Source organism: Lagopus muta, chromosome 1 (genome assembly GCF_023343835.1).
Source record: "Lagopus muta isolate bLagMut1 chromosome 1, bLagMut1 primary, whole genome shotgun sequence".
Lineage (NCBI taxonomy): Eukaryota > Metazoa > Chordata > Aves > Galliformes > Phasianidae > Lagopus > Lagopus muta.
The window spans coordinates 41,546,027-41,559,726 of record NC_064433.1 but is presented as its reverse complement, the minus strand read 5'-3'; the positions used below and the strand labels follow the sequence as shown (position 1 = coordinate 41,559,726).

The window sequence follows — 13,700 nt, the reverse complement described above, 5'->3', positions numbered from 1 at the left end:
TGCCTACCACTATCTTTTTAACCTTTCATATTTCACTTTTGTAGTGTTTCAAAGTGCCATGTTACAGATTGGAAATAGCGATGCAAGAAAAAGCAGTTCTAGGACAATGTAAGGAATTCCATATGTATGAGGCTTGAATATTTTTAGCTAAAGGCTTACATTATAAGTATGCCAAATAGTACATTCAGACAAACTGGCTGGAAGAAGCAGGTTTTCGAGCAGGTTGATGGCAGTTGAAGACACATCTGCAGTGCCATCTGGTGTTAGTGATTGCAGCTGTGTCTCCTTCATGAAGTGCTGTCAGCAGAGGTTTCATCACAACTGGATGTCCTTCTCTGTAGTTCCTCTGGTTGGTAGGGTCCTGTAAGTTTTATGAGCATAAAAAAATCAACATTGGAACTAAGTTTTAATTTCAACAGTTTCAAGGATTATGTCTGTAATCAAGAACGTTTTAATGGCTTTGTGTGAAACCAACACAATAAATATAAGCAATTTCTACTGAATGTTGGCCATGTGCAACAATTATCTTTCTGCATTAATAGTCCTCCATTATCATTAATAATAATAGCCTTCCTCCAGTCTCACTTGTGTAATTCTAGCAATGCCTGTTTCTTAATTCAACAAAGTAATTATCTAATGAAAATTGCTGGTCCTTAAAGGAAGAAAATATAACCAGAAAATGTAGTTACAAACACCTTCCTCACACTTACTGACTTTGGTCAAAGTTGGTCAGAGCAAAGACAAGGGAGGTACCACAGTGCAATCAGCAACGTGAACAGTCATCCTGTGTCTGAAAAGTCACTTATTTATTCTCAAGCATTCCAAAGGAAAAATTCTCTATGTGCAGCTGCAGCGCATCTCTGATACCCCTAAAGTTGATAGTGGTTCTAAGCACTCTGTGTCTTGCTGCTTGAATTTTCAGCTGTCAAGCTGTCTCACACCGTTCTCTAAGAACTGCCAGTATCTAATCTTTCCAGTGTTAGTTTCATCAGTTTTTAAGAGTGTATTGCTTTGAAAAGGCATAGTTACACTGTGAGAAAAAGTATTTATATATATATATATGTATATACATATATGTAAGTATACATACATATATGTATGCATGTGCATATGTTTCATGGCCTATTCTAGAACAGGGGCAATCTTTCATTTCCACAACTGATATGGTGTCCTCTGACAGCCTGTTGAATCCACAGATCACCAGTAATCACTGTGCTGTCAGTGGATGGAGGGCAAGAGTTTGAAGATTCATGGCCTTGATAGCTCCTTCCTGGTGCTCATTTCCATTAGACGGTAAGGAAATGCAAAGGACTATTGTAACCTTAAAAAAAAATGCCTACATTTGATTTATTCAGATTCATGGTGATCAGTCTGCTTTGGTTCTGCCCACCCTGAAACAAACAGGGATAAATCTGGCCAATTTATGAAAAATACTTAGTTGTTCGTTAATAGTTCTTTTCCTTTGTGCAAGATATGTTGCTCTTATTGTTCTCAACATAGTGATTTTAAAGCCAATGATATTAAAAGCAGCCAGCATCCATCCACTGCAGTTCATCTATATGCAAAAAACTTGGTTAGTTACATTTTTGCACTACTTACACCTGATGTACTTACCTCTCATTTCTCTAGAGTCTAATGGACTGTCAGATATATTTAATTAATTTGGCAATGTAAATATAGATTGAATTCTACATTTTAAAGATTTTTCATCAGTAGTCCAGAAAACTATCAACTTGACGTAATAAATCTCGTGTGGAATTCATAGTTGGATACATTTTCTGTCAGTTGTTCAGTGCTTTAAAAAATGAAGGTATTTAAATACAGAGTTTAAACATGCACATGTAGTGCATCACTTCATGTAGATTAGTAGATATTTGCACTCTATTCATATGTTTTCAATGTATTAAATATTATAGACAAATCATACATTGTTATAAACAACAGCCATAACACTTTTGTACTTAAAAAACAGTGAAAACATAAACAGTGAGTTTATAATCTACTTTTCAGTTAAGAATTCCTCGGTGTTTGAGCAGTGCAGTCTGGAATCTGTGTGGTTTTCATTTTAGTTTGTGGTCAGACGATATTCAATCAAATGTAGTTCAAAGAGAAGTAGTTAAATACATTAGAACAAGTTAATGTTTGTGATCTGATATCCAAGAATGACTTTCATATTGTTTAAATAGTAACATCACTACAATAAATATGTAACATTGTGATATGATTAGACAGCCTTCTTGATCTTGAACTCTACTAATGAGCTTTCTGACTCTTTCTGCCACTTTTCTTTGATTTGTTTAATTGGAGCAATAAGGGCTTTCTGACAGCTATATGTGTTCAGTCTAAGGTAGATATTGATCTTTTTTCTACACTCAGTGCAGAAAATAACAGCTCCGATGGAAGTTTTTTTCATACTTTTTTTCATACTAGTACAAGTGCCTGAGGCTGAGGGGTGCTGCAGATTCCTGATGTTACCTCCTTTCTGCAGGAAAAGTACCTCATTCACGCCTGGGAGTATCCACACCTTTCCCATTGGCAAGGATATTGAGACGAGCAATAACTTCTTCCTGGCCTTTTGGCTTGAGCTGTATTTGAAAGGAAGTACAGGTACAAATCATCTTTCCTAGTCATCTAGATGGAATCTAAGAAATTTATGCAGGGGGAACTGAATAGCTGATGCTCTCCTGTCACAATGTTTTTATAGTGCCAGCCTAAAATGTGTAGGATAAAGTGTGCTTTTCTTTATTGACTGGAAAAGGAAGGTTAAATTATAGGTAGAATTATAGATTTAGCTTGAAGATGACCAAGATTACATGAAACAAATCCCACCTTAAGGAGTATATTCTATGTATATTTGAAGAGCTTTGATACATATTGTTTTACTCTCACACCTATCAGGTAGATTAAGAGTTCTTGTAACACTGTGATTTTCTTTCATAGGTGACACTACCGTATGCCTTTCTTCATATGAGACACAACTTGAAATATTTTGATAAAATGAGATGCTTGCGGAAACGATCAGCAGTGTCATTCTTAGGCGTCCTTGTCATTTGCTTGCTGTTCATGAACTTGTACATTGAAGATGGTTATGTTTTGGTAAGTTTCTTAGATGAAAGAAATTCTGGAACAATAAAATACATCCCTAGAGAATCATTAACGTTCATAATTCCTGTAGTCTCCTCCTTTTGGTGTACAGCTAACAGAAAAACGTGTCCTGATGAAGTCATCTGATCAATATACAACACACACAGGTGTGTCAGTAAGATCTGAACTGTCCTTTACTTTTTGCCCTAAGTACAGGAGGAAATTAATGTAGAATTTTTTTTCTATCAGATACCTCCTTCTAAGCCAAAATGTATTCTGTGTTTCCCATATTTCTTGATTTCCTTCCGTTTTAATGTAGAAATTGCCTACATCTGGAATATTCATGTAAGCTAGGAGTTCCTTCTTCAGTCTGTACTATGAATCTCACTTGTAAATACTTCATTACATGATGATAGGGAATATAATTATAGAAGAGAATCTACATTAATTCCATATTACTTTTAGGCTCTTGTATGAGTAATTTATTTTCACTGCTTTTATTCTATGTTTTTGTCATATTCTGTTTCCCATATTTGAATCTTCTAGGTTCAGTGCTACAGTGTGAACAATTAGATGGAAATGACACCTAGTGTAAGTCAATGGTAGCAACAAATAAATAAATAAATAAATAAATAGATAATCAGAAAGTCTGTTAAGAATTTCAACAAGTAGGTTATCGAGAATGTAACATAAATTTATATGTACCCTATCGATGTCTCACTGGAGAATGAGAAGTATGATATGAAGTTTTAGTTATATTTTGAATTTCCAGTTCATCAGAAATTGGATTGGGCCCAGTGGAAGGCGTGATAGCCTGAAAGGTGGAGCTTACAAATAATAAAATTGCTAAACTAAACATATAGCATTGTGATACAATTAGACTGCCTTCTTTCTTAAGTTGAACTAATGAATGGCTTTGTGATTCTTCTTTGTCTGACTCGTGTAATGGGGCAGTACAGACTTCCCAGTATTGTGGAAGGTGAAGTCTTTGCTGGATCTGAATAGCAATACGATAATATGAGATATGTGCAATATGTAAATAGTAAAATTCTTATACGAATTTATCACAACAATGTATATCTTACTAGTGATATTAATTAAAAACATTTTACTCACTGCATTACCCACAGCAATATTGTTAACTTTGTGAATACAATTAGGGCCATCCTAGTGCTTTTTGAACTTTAGAAAAGATAACTCATACTTCCAGTATGTTACTCCATTACTGACATAATGCTTTCTCTAACAGCACTAGTACTAAGATTTTACACTGTTTGATTTATTCATGATTTCTTCATTGTAATTGAATTTGACCTGGCTTATCATTTTTTTTTTTCCTAGCAGTATTTTCTTCTTTCAGTAATTGCTTCTAACTCCCCCAGATGTCTCTGAAAGTTCTTTTATTATCACTGCTAATGGCGTTCCTCTTGATTTGTTTTTTAATTCTTTTCCTATCCTATTTGCCAACTCCCCAGATGGCTCCATGTCTTATTCTTAATTTGCTCTTTTTCCCATCTTTTTTTAGAAATTCACTCTTCTTCATTGCTTCTCTCATCACAGTTCTGGCATGTTTGCATTCATGTATCTCCCAGCCAAGTCTCTTGCCAAATCTCCTGACAGTTCTCCCAGATCTCTTGATACATTTCTGGTCCATCAAGCATTTTTCAAATGTGTCAGGCTGTTGACTTTTTATCTTATTTATTTATTTTGATTTTCAACTTTTCCGACCATGTCTGACAGCTCCGTTAATTTACTAGTGTATGTGCTCTGCTGAGGTAAAAAAAAAAAAAAGCAGAAAAAAAAAAAAAGCAGCTTTAGTGTTAGTAGTGAGGAAAGACACAATTCTGGATAGATTTTGAGGACAGCAAGCTAACCAGTGTGCCTCAGGAAATTAGAATCTGAAAGTTCTCAGAGTCCTGAAGGCCTTCTGACTTTCTAACTACAGCTTGTTTCCTGCTGGAAGATCTCCTGTAGATAAGAGACAGAGTATGCGTGTAATTGCCCAGCTTTTCTTCCCAGTTTTGGACAGCTGGTGCAACTTTCACCACACACAACATGTAAAGAGCAGATTTTCAGGAAGTTACAAATTAAAACTGAGATACTCCTTTTTCACGAGGAGAATCTTGCATGTTCAAATAAACCCTTTCATTGGTCTCTGCAGGGCATTTGCAGTGAAAGTGGAAAGTAATGACTGTGAAAATTAATGGCTCACCAGGAGAAATTATTTAAATTGTTTTAATAGATGGTATGCAGTGCTGATATATGCTTATGGTTCTGCAGTAGTGTGAGTGCCACTTTATTCAAACATTTAGAAAACATTCTGAATTAATATAACTTATATTGCAATATCTCTGTTGGGATACAGTGACTTGTTCTACATACTCTGAGTTATAAGTGATAAATGGATTCCTAACTCTTCTATGAATACCAGACCTTATTTGGGCACTGTGAAAACAGTAGCAATATTGTAGTTGACATAGAATCTTTAGTGGAGCAGTGTATGTATATAAAAATGGAGCACTTTGGACTATTCTGACACTTACAGGAATCCTTCAAGATCCAGCAAACAGTAGAACATGTTCTAAAGGTTAATCAAGAAAGAAGAGTCAGAGCTATTGTAAAACAAAGACAGCTAAAGAGAGTAATTAGCTCTTCATCTTCACTGATCTCTCCACAGCAGTCAGGAGAAAAACAAAACAAAAAAACCCCTTATATTTAAGGAAAAATCAATATTTCAGTTTTGCTTTCCATTCATTTTTTGAATGAACAGCAAAATCTACCCATAAGAGGCATTCCTTCAAGAGTAAAATGAAAAAACTTTTTGTTTTTTCTTTGTTTTGTTTTGTTTTTGTGTGGTCAGTTCATTTTAACATGTTGTCTTCACATTTACAATTTCAAATTATTTTTAAACTTTTTATGCAATAAGTTGCGTTTACATTCTCACATCCTATGAAATGAGGAATTTTGGTGTTCTGTTTTGGAATTACAAATGACATTTTGACCTTAATGAAAAACACTGTTTGAAAAAGTTATACTAGTACTAGAACAATTGTTTTGTGCATTTGTCATTGTTGTTGCTTGTTGTTGTTTTCTGTTTTGTTTTCGAGCCAGTCCACTGATTTGCATTTTAACCTAGAATAAGCCTTCTTCACCTAACTTACGAGAAAATGTGAAGTAGTATAGCAGCACTAGAGAGTATAACAGTGCGGGACATCATCCAAAAGATCTTTACTCAGATGCCAATTATTTACTCTTCTATGGAAGAAAAATAGTGAACTTAAAATGTACATGGGATCGGTTTACAGTAATATTTATTTTCACCATAAAATACATCTTCACATATTTAGAATGTTTATACCATCAAACATAAATTTTGCTTACCGTTATTCTTGTTAGAAGCAGAACTAATGCTGCACAATGCTCTCATTTAAGACAGGTCAGGACATTTTTTAGCATAGTAACATACTGTAATAGAAGAAATAAACTCATTTCTTAATTGGCCTGTCATCAGACTAGGCTCAAACAATGTAAACTGTAAACAGTCTCATGGTGCTGCATCTTGTTATATACTTTTTTTTAAAGTCTGAGGGAAAGGTTAAATGGATGATTTGCTGATGAAGTCTCTCTTTCTCTTGTGTGATTTTTTTAAGGCTCAGGAGGCCTCTTGAAAGAAAAAAACAAAAAACAAAAAACAAGAATAGGGGACAGAGAGAGAGAATGTGGTGATGTAAACTGCTCTTTGCTCTGTTTAGGGCTTTTTTAATAGTTTTCTTGTTTGAGGGTTGGTTTGGGCTGTTTTGCTTTTAATCACTGAAAGTATTTTCGAAAAGATTTCCTCCACCACTTCTTCTTTCAAGGAAAATTATCTCATGTACTGTGAACTGATGTTCTCTTTTCCCTGTTCTCAGTATGCCAGCTTTTTTTTGTGATAATTAACTGATCCAAAACCTTTCAAAAAACAACATTTAAAGAATTTTTCTCCAAACTGCTTTTTCTTCTTTTCTTTTTACCATAATCTGAAAAGTTATTTCCTGCAACCAAAAATGTGTGATATTCAGTAATGGGTTTTAAAAAATGAGGTAACATCTACATGCTTTCAAGAAAGCTGACACTGAAAAATGTTATTTTTGGAAACCTGCCTGTCTGTGTTGCCTTTCTGGCTAGCATTCATAAATGTGTTTCTCTGTATCTCTCTCCTTCTCCTATTCTTCTTGTTTTCTCACTAATAGGAAGGGGACAAGCAATTAATCAGAGAAACAGCCACGCATCAGCTCAACCCAGAGCGCTATGCTCACACGTACAAAGATTTGTCTAATTTCTCAGGATCTATAAACATTTCCTATCGCTACCTAGCTGGCACGCCTTTGCCAAGGAGAAGTAAGTACCTGCAATCTGACTGTTATGAAACGAGGTAATTTAAAATGGGTGAAATCCATGTAGTTCCTGTGGTGTTTCTAGGAAAGATAAATCAGTTAAACGGTGAGGATCTCAGAGAGTGTGGTGGGACAGGTATCTCTGAACAGGCAGTTCCTGGGTAGCTGCTAATTCAGCCCAAGCAGTGAGTGTCCTACAACTTCTTTATCTTCTAATCACATGCCTGCCTGATAAGCTGTCCTTCAGGCAGCCCCAGATTTTCTGTGGATATTTCTGCGGATCTTCTCCAAAGCTGGCAGAGATGATTCAGAAACTGGGAGCTATGCACATGATGATGGTGCTCTGCACCCATTCCCTAAGACTAGACACAGCCTGTGCCTGTACAGTCAATATGATTGGGATCAGATACAGCTTTCAGGTCCCCTGTTGGATCAGTCTTGCAGCTGAAATTCATTGTTTATTTAACTATGATAACTAGAAATAGGAGTTGCAATATTTATGGAGAAGGTAGAGGAGGATTCTTCTCCCATCTTTCTCCCAGCCAAACAAACTATATGCTCATTCTGACTTCAAGCAGGCCTCAAGACCTTCATCTGAAGTGAAATATAGACATACTTCAATTTTATCCAACAGTTCTTCCAAATCAATCATTTCACCAGCATAAACAGGGCTCCGGAGTCCAAGCACAGACAGTAAAATAGAATTGTGACTTGCTGATCTTCATAGGTATTAGGTATAAAGTAAAGCTGTAAGGTATAGTTTGTTCAAATTAGATTTGAGAAAATCCTGACTATGTAGGCAGCATGCCTGGCTTCTAGGGATTGTACTTCACTGTACAATTACATTTTAAGTGGAATTTAGACTCAAGGAAAACTATGCATCGTCATATCAGAGTAGTCTTTTACAAACCACTTTTTTAAGAAAGTTGGTGCAGACTCAACTTAATTATCAAGTCTTAGCATTTATTACATTAAAATAGATATACATCAGAAGATATCTGAAAGTACTGATTTGGACTGCCAGGAAAGAAATATATAATAGTAATAACTGCAAGGCAGCAGAGATTTAAATTGTTTGCTTACAGTGAAGATGCATCTTTCCCCAGCAAAATGTAGCAGCATTGAAAACAGCTTATGGAAATACAGATAAGCAGTGGTAAATTCTCTTCTATTTCAAAATGATGTCCAAATTACATCTTGCAAAAGGGACTTGCGTGTGCTTACTCAGTGAGTTCTGAAGAAGGGTTAGAAAAAAATTCAACAGGGGAAAATTGGACAAGTTCAGTTGAAAATGAAAATGCAGAGAGAAATCATCCATGCTACATTCACAAAATGGTAAATATATGCATAAATGGAACTAGTTCTGTATAGTGCTTAAAATGATGAAAGTTTAGCTCATGTTTTGGTGCTGTACTTCACAGTGCCTTGTTTCAAAATTATTGTGTGAATCATAAATCATAATCACCTTTCTTTCTTTCAGATTTTCATAGTCTTAACATTGAATTTTTGATCAGTGGATTTTTTCCTGTCCCAGGCGTACACATTCACACTGTTTGGATTTTGTCCATTTCACACTAGTATGCAGTATGATTCTTGTTTCATGAAAAAGGAATAAACATTCTTTGCTGCATGCATCTCAGTAGGTTCACCATTCAAAAGCTTTATTCAACATTAACACAGCCCCAGATGATAGCTTTGAAACTAGTTTGCAATGTCAGATTCTCTGTTTTTGTCTGATTTCTCTTTTGTACAGGGTATCTTACAATTGGGCTATCTTCTGTGAAACGGAAAAAAGGAAACTACTTGCTTGAGACCATCAAGTCCATATTTGAACAGTCAAGTTATGAGGAACTTAAAGAAATCACAGTGGTAGTACAGCTGGCAGATTTTGATTCAACCTGGTGTGAAGGGATGGTCCAGGATATTTCACAGAAATTTGCACATCACATAATTGCAGGCAGACTAATAGTTATTCACGTCCCTGAGGAGTATTATCCAATACTAGATGGTCTCAAGAGAAATTACAATGACCCAGAAGACCGCGTGAAGTTTCGATCCAAACAAAATGTTGATTATGCTTTCCTGCTTAACTTCTGTGCTAATCTTTCTGACTATTATGTGATGCTAGAAGATGACGTTCGTTGTTCAAAGAACTTTTTGACCACTGTTAAGAAAGTAATTACCTCAAGAGAAGGATCCTACTGGGTAACTTTGGAATTCTCCAAACTGGGGTATATTGGAAAGCTTTACCATTCCCATGACCTCCCACGCCTGGCCCATTTTTTGTTGATGTTTTACCAAGAAATGCCTTGCGATTGGTTGTTGATCCACTTTCGTGGGCTGTTAGCTCAAAAGGAAGTGATACGTTTTAAGCCATCGCTGTTCCAGCACATGGGATATTATTCATCTTACAAAGGAGCTGAAAACAAACTAAAGGATGATGATTTTGAAGAGGAATCATTTGATATCCCTGACAACCCACCTGCAAACTTGCACACCAACATGAATGTATTTGAAAACTACGAAGCAAGCAAGGCTTACAGCAGCATTGATGAGTACTTCTGGGGCAAGCCTCCTTCTACGGGGGACTTTTATGGGATTGTATTTGAAAAGCCTATTAAAATCAGTAAGATTAAAGTTATAACTGGAACTGAAGACCGGCAAAATGACATTTTGCATCATGGGGCCTTGGAAGTAGGAGAGAAGATTGTAGGGAGTAAAATAGGGAGAAAATGTACTACGTACTTGAGACTAGGGGAATTCAAAAATGGGAATTTTGAAATGACAGATGTAGAGCACAAAGTTCTGTTTGATATTAGCTGCATGAGAATTCTTGTTACCAAAAGTCAAAAAGAGTGGCTAATCATTAGGAGCATTAGCATCTGGACTTCTCAAACATCAAGTCAGTAAAACGAAGCTACCTGAGAAAATACACATTAAATGCAATCAGCTGGGTCCCAACTGGTACCATTTCCCAGATAAACTGATTTATTTCCAACTCTTTCCTAGAGACACAGAAAATCTGGGGAAACAATGAAATTATCAAAGCAATTTATTTTTTACTAGTTTGGCCAGGCAATATACAAGCATTTACTTGTTGAAAATTTTGAATTTTATAGGAAATGCAAAGTTCTGAAACTTTTCTTGAGATCTTGAATCCTCTTTTTTTTTTTTTTTTTTTTTAATTGTAATTTCTCTTTATAGAGAGATCTTCTGGACTGTTCAGATCAAAACAAAACATAATTACCAAAATGTTTAGAGCTATGATCACTACGTTGTGAACAGAAATTGGATTCCACCTTATGCACATTCAAATTTAAAATGTTATGGTAGTATGCGTTTGTAAAATAGTTGGTGATATGTTTCTTTTAAAGGCAGTTATGACAAGGATGTCTGTCCTGAAACTGGCAATTTCATTCTGAGCACTGTAAGAAAATATTGTGGCTTGTCATTGAAAATTCTTTTCAAAAGGGAATGTATGTAAAATTATGAATCTGACATGATTACTATGTGAAAAATAGATAACTGCATCTATTATTCTGTCTCAACAAATATTGTTTGTTCTTTTTCCTAGGTGAAAGAAATACTACTAATGTTTTTTATTAGGGGAATAATTTAATCTCATTCAAATAAAATTCCTCATAGTAAGAAAACATTCTGTTTGAGTACAGATGTCAGTATCAAATCCAGGCACCCCCAGGGCAATCTTTGTCTCTTAGGCATCTTAAGTTTCATAACATATTTAAGTTTCATAATTTTCTGTTCCTTTAATAGACGCAGAACTCCCTTATGCACATAGCTGCAGTATTCCTCCTGAAAATTTTTCCACCTTCCCTACTTACACATCCAATCTATACATGATACAAACGTAGAGTGTACCAGGTTAAGCAATTGGAAGTGAATGCTACACCATTCTTTACTGGCTGATGTCTAGGCAACAGACCACATGAAAAATGAAGATTCTTAATTTAAGGAGCAATTAATATGTTTCTGATCTTTTTTTTTTCTATCGTTCTCTAAATTTTATCATATTGGTCCTGTTGCCATCTTTTAATGGCCTCAAGTTTTTCCCTACAAATTTATTTTGCCTGGCTTGAGCCAATCAACAGAAAGTTTCCTGAGTCCTAGTGACTTCAGTGTTATCTCTGGGTTTCCAGTGTATCACACAGGGAGGCTATATGGAAATGGTACTTATATTACACACATACATTTGCATGAGTAGAATCTACACGTGGTTGTTTTTTTTTCTCTAAGAAATTCTGCAGACATTCTCAGTAGACACTAAAATGTCCATAGGAATATCAGATGTGACACCAATGAACATTGTATTATCAAACCCAAGAATACTGCAGTTATCATCTAATTTACATGTATGGGTTTTAGTTAAACCTGGGAAGCAAGGATTAAATTTCAGAATGTCTGCACTGACCAAGAGTGAACTAGCTACTGTACTCAGTACATCCAAACCTGACATAGCTATTTCAGAAAATAATATTTGAAAATCTACACGAAACAGCAATGATATTGCTTTTCCTGATTCATAAATTCTGCTAAATTCAAGTCTACGTTTGGAGGCAAGGTACATTTTTAAATAAATCTTGTTGTACATGCTTACACATAGCTTGAAAAAATATCCTTGCCTTTAAGAAGAGTCTATTCTCCTTAATATACACCTAAATCTCTATTCTTCTCATATGTCTATGGAAAAATATCTTAAAAGCAACATACATGTCCAATCTGGAAAGGAAAATATCACATTTTTCTTAATGAAAAATATGTACCATTCTCAAATGGTTATAAAAGCTATAAAAGGACCTGTTTTTTAGCAGTGATTTCCCATGATTGTCAACTAACTAGTTGATAATTAGTAATGAGTCAACATGAAGCTTTAAATGAAATGTCTTTCTACATTTCCTTTCCTTGATTGTCAACTATTAGTGCTAAAGCAAATACAACTAGGCTGACGAGGAGTGTTTACTTTTACTCTGAAATGCAATATTTCCAACCAAATCTTCCAAATCAGGATGGAGAACATAGTCTATATGTTCTATAATACTGTCTGTAATGTTCTTGTAATCAACACCATACACAATGTGAATGGATGATACACATTAAATGCACTCAACAAAAGCTTAAAGAGTATTTCATGAACTAGAAATGAAAATAATCAGTTCAACTGTGCAAAAACTTACCTAATAATATATTTTTTGTTGTGCTTATGGTAAACAAAATAATTTTAAGTTGTATACTAAATAACCCTCAGAAATGTAATTTCAAACTGAGGCCTAGACACTGGCATTTGATGCCTGGCCATGCTGCAACAGCTGGGAGGAGCTGGACATGTCAGCTGAACAGGGGGCTGTTTGAAAATGCCAAGACCAACACCTTATGCTAAATTTGTTGATTCTCTGGATTTAGGAGACTGTAACCTTCTGATCTACAGCTTACTGAGTGTTTTTACTCTTTTTAGATTCACAGTACTTTTCACCATTCCTTCGAGAACAGAACACAACTGCTTTCCTTTCTAAAACACTAGCAGTGAGTTTTATCTCCTGCACCATACAAATGTAATAAAACCTCATTTGGATGTAGGATCTTCCCTATCTGCGAGGGTCAAATCCATGAATGTCAAGCATATGCCCCCAAAGGAAGCTTGCCTCAGGTGCGGATAGCAGTATGCTCTGGGAATGAGAGGCATGCATTAGCCTTCCTCTTATATTTTATTTTATTTGAAAACAAAACAAAACAAAAAAATTAAAGATTCATTTAACTCAGGAGAAGCAAGAACATTGTCCTATAGAACATCTGAGCATTCACTTGAGTGTGTGCTTCCACTTCCACCTCCAAGTAATTCATATTTTACCCAACTCATTAACATGAAAATTGTTGCCAACTTTTTTTTTTCTGCCTAGAAAAGAGAAGAAAAAGTAGTGTTAGCTGGTCTTCAGACAGATTTCAGAAAGACGTAATTGATATATCTTTTCTTCATGTGTTAAGTGATTGCCTTCAGAAAGAGAAATATTTAACTGGAAGTGTATATGTTCACTGATGCTTCCCAAAGTTCAGATTTTCTTTTTTTTTTTATAAAAGCAGTGATGAAACAAAAGATTGGCAGTGTCTCTGTTCATTGATGTACACTGTTGGTTAGTGTGTTTCTTGTGTTCATTTGTGGACAAAATGTCAGTATTTTCACACTGAAATGCTAATACTGAAAATCTTCCATTGTGTTCTGCACATTGATCA

At 35.3% G+C, this 13,700-nt stretch overlaps 1 protein-coding gene across 4 annotated transcripts in view; it reads left to right on the top strand.

Moving 5' to 3' along the window:
* Window positions 1–11,428, top strand: part of MGAT4C (MGAT4 family member C) — a 287,399-nt gene extending 275,971 nt beyond the window's left edge. For 2 of the 4 annotated variants that reach the window (XM_048934642.1, XM_048934641.1), the window contains 3 exons: window positions 2,941–3,096; window positions 7,314–7,461; window positions 9,211–11,428. In XM_048934642.1, the coding sequence (XP_048790599.1) occupies window positions 2,968–3,096; window positions 7,314–7,461; window positions 9,211–10,367 (1,434 nt within the window). In that variant the 5' untranslated portion in view covers window positions 2,941–2,967 and the 3' untranslated portion in view covers window positions 10,368–11,428. Of the gene's footprint in view, window positions 1–1,196; window positions 1,294–2,488; window positions 2,608–2,940; window positions 3,097–3,630; window positions 3,676–7,313; window positions 7,462–9,210 lie in introns of those variants that run through there. The other 2 variants (XM_048934640.1, XM_048934644.1) reach the window with 2 other exon arrangements.
* The last annotated feature ends 2,272 nt before the right edge of the window (window positions 11,429–13,700 follow it).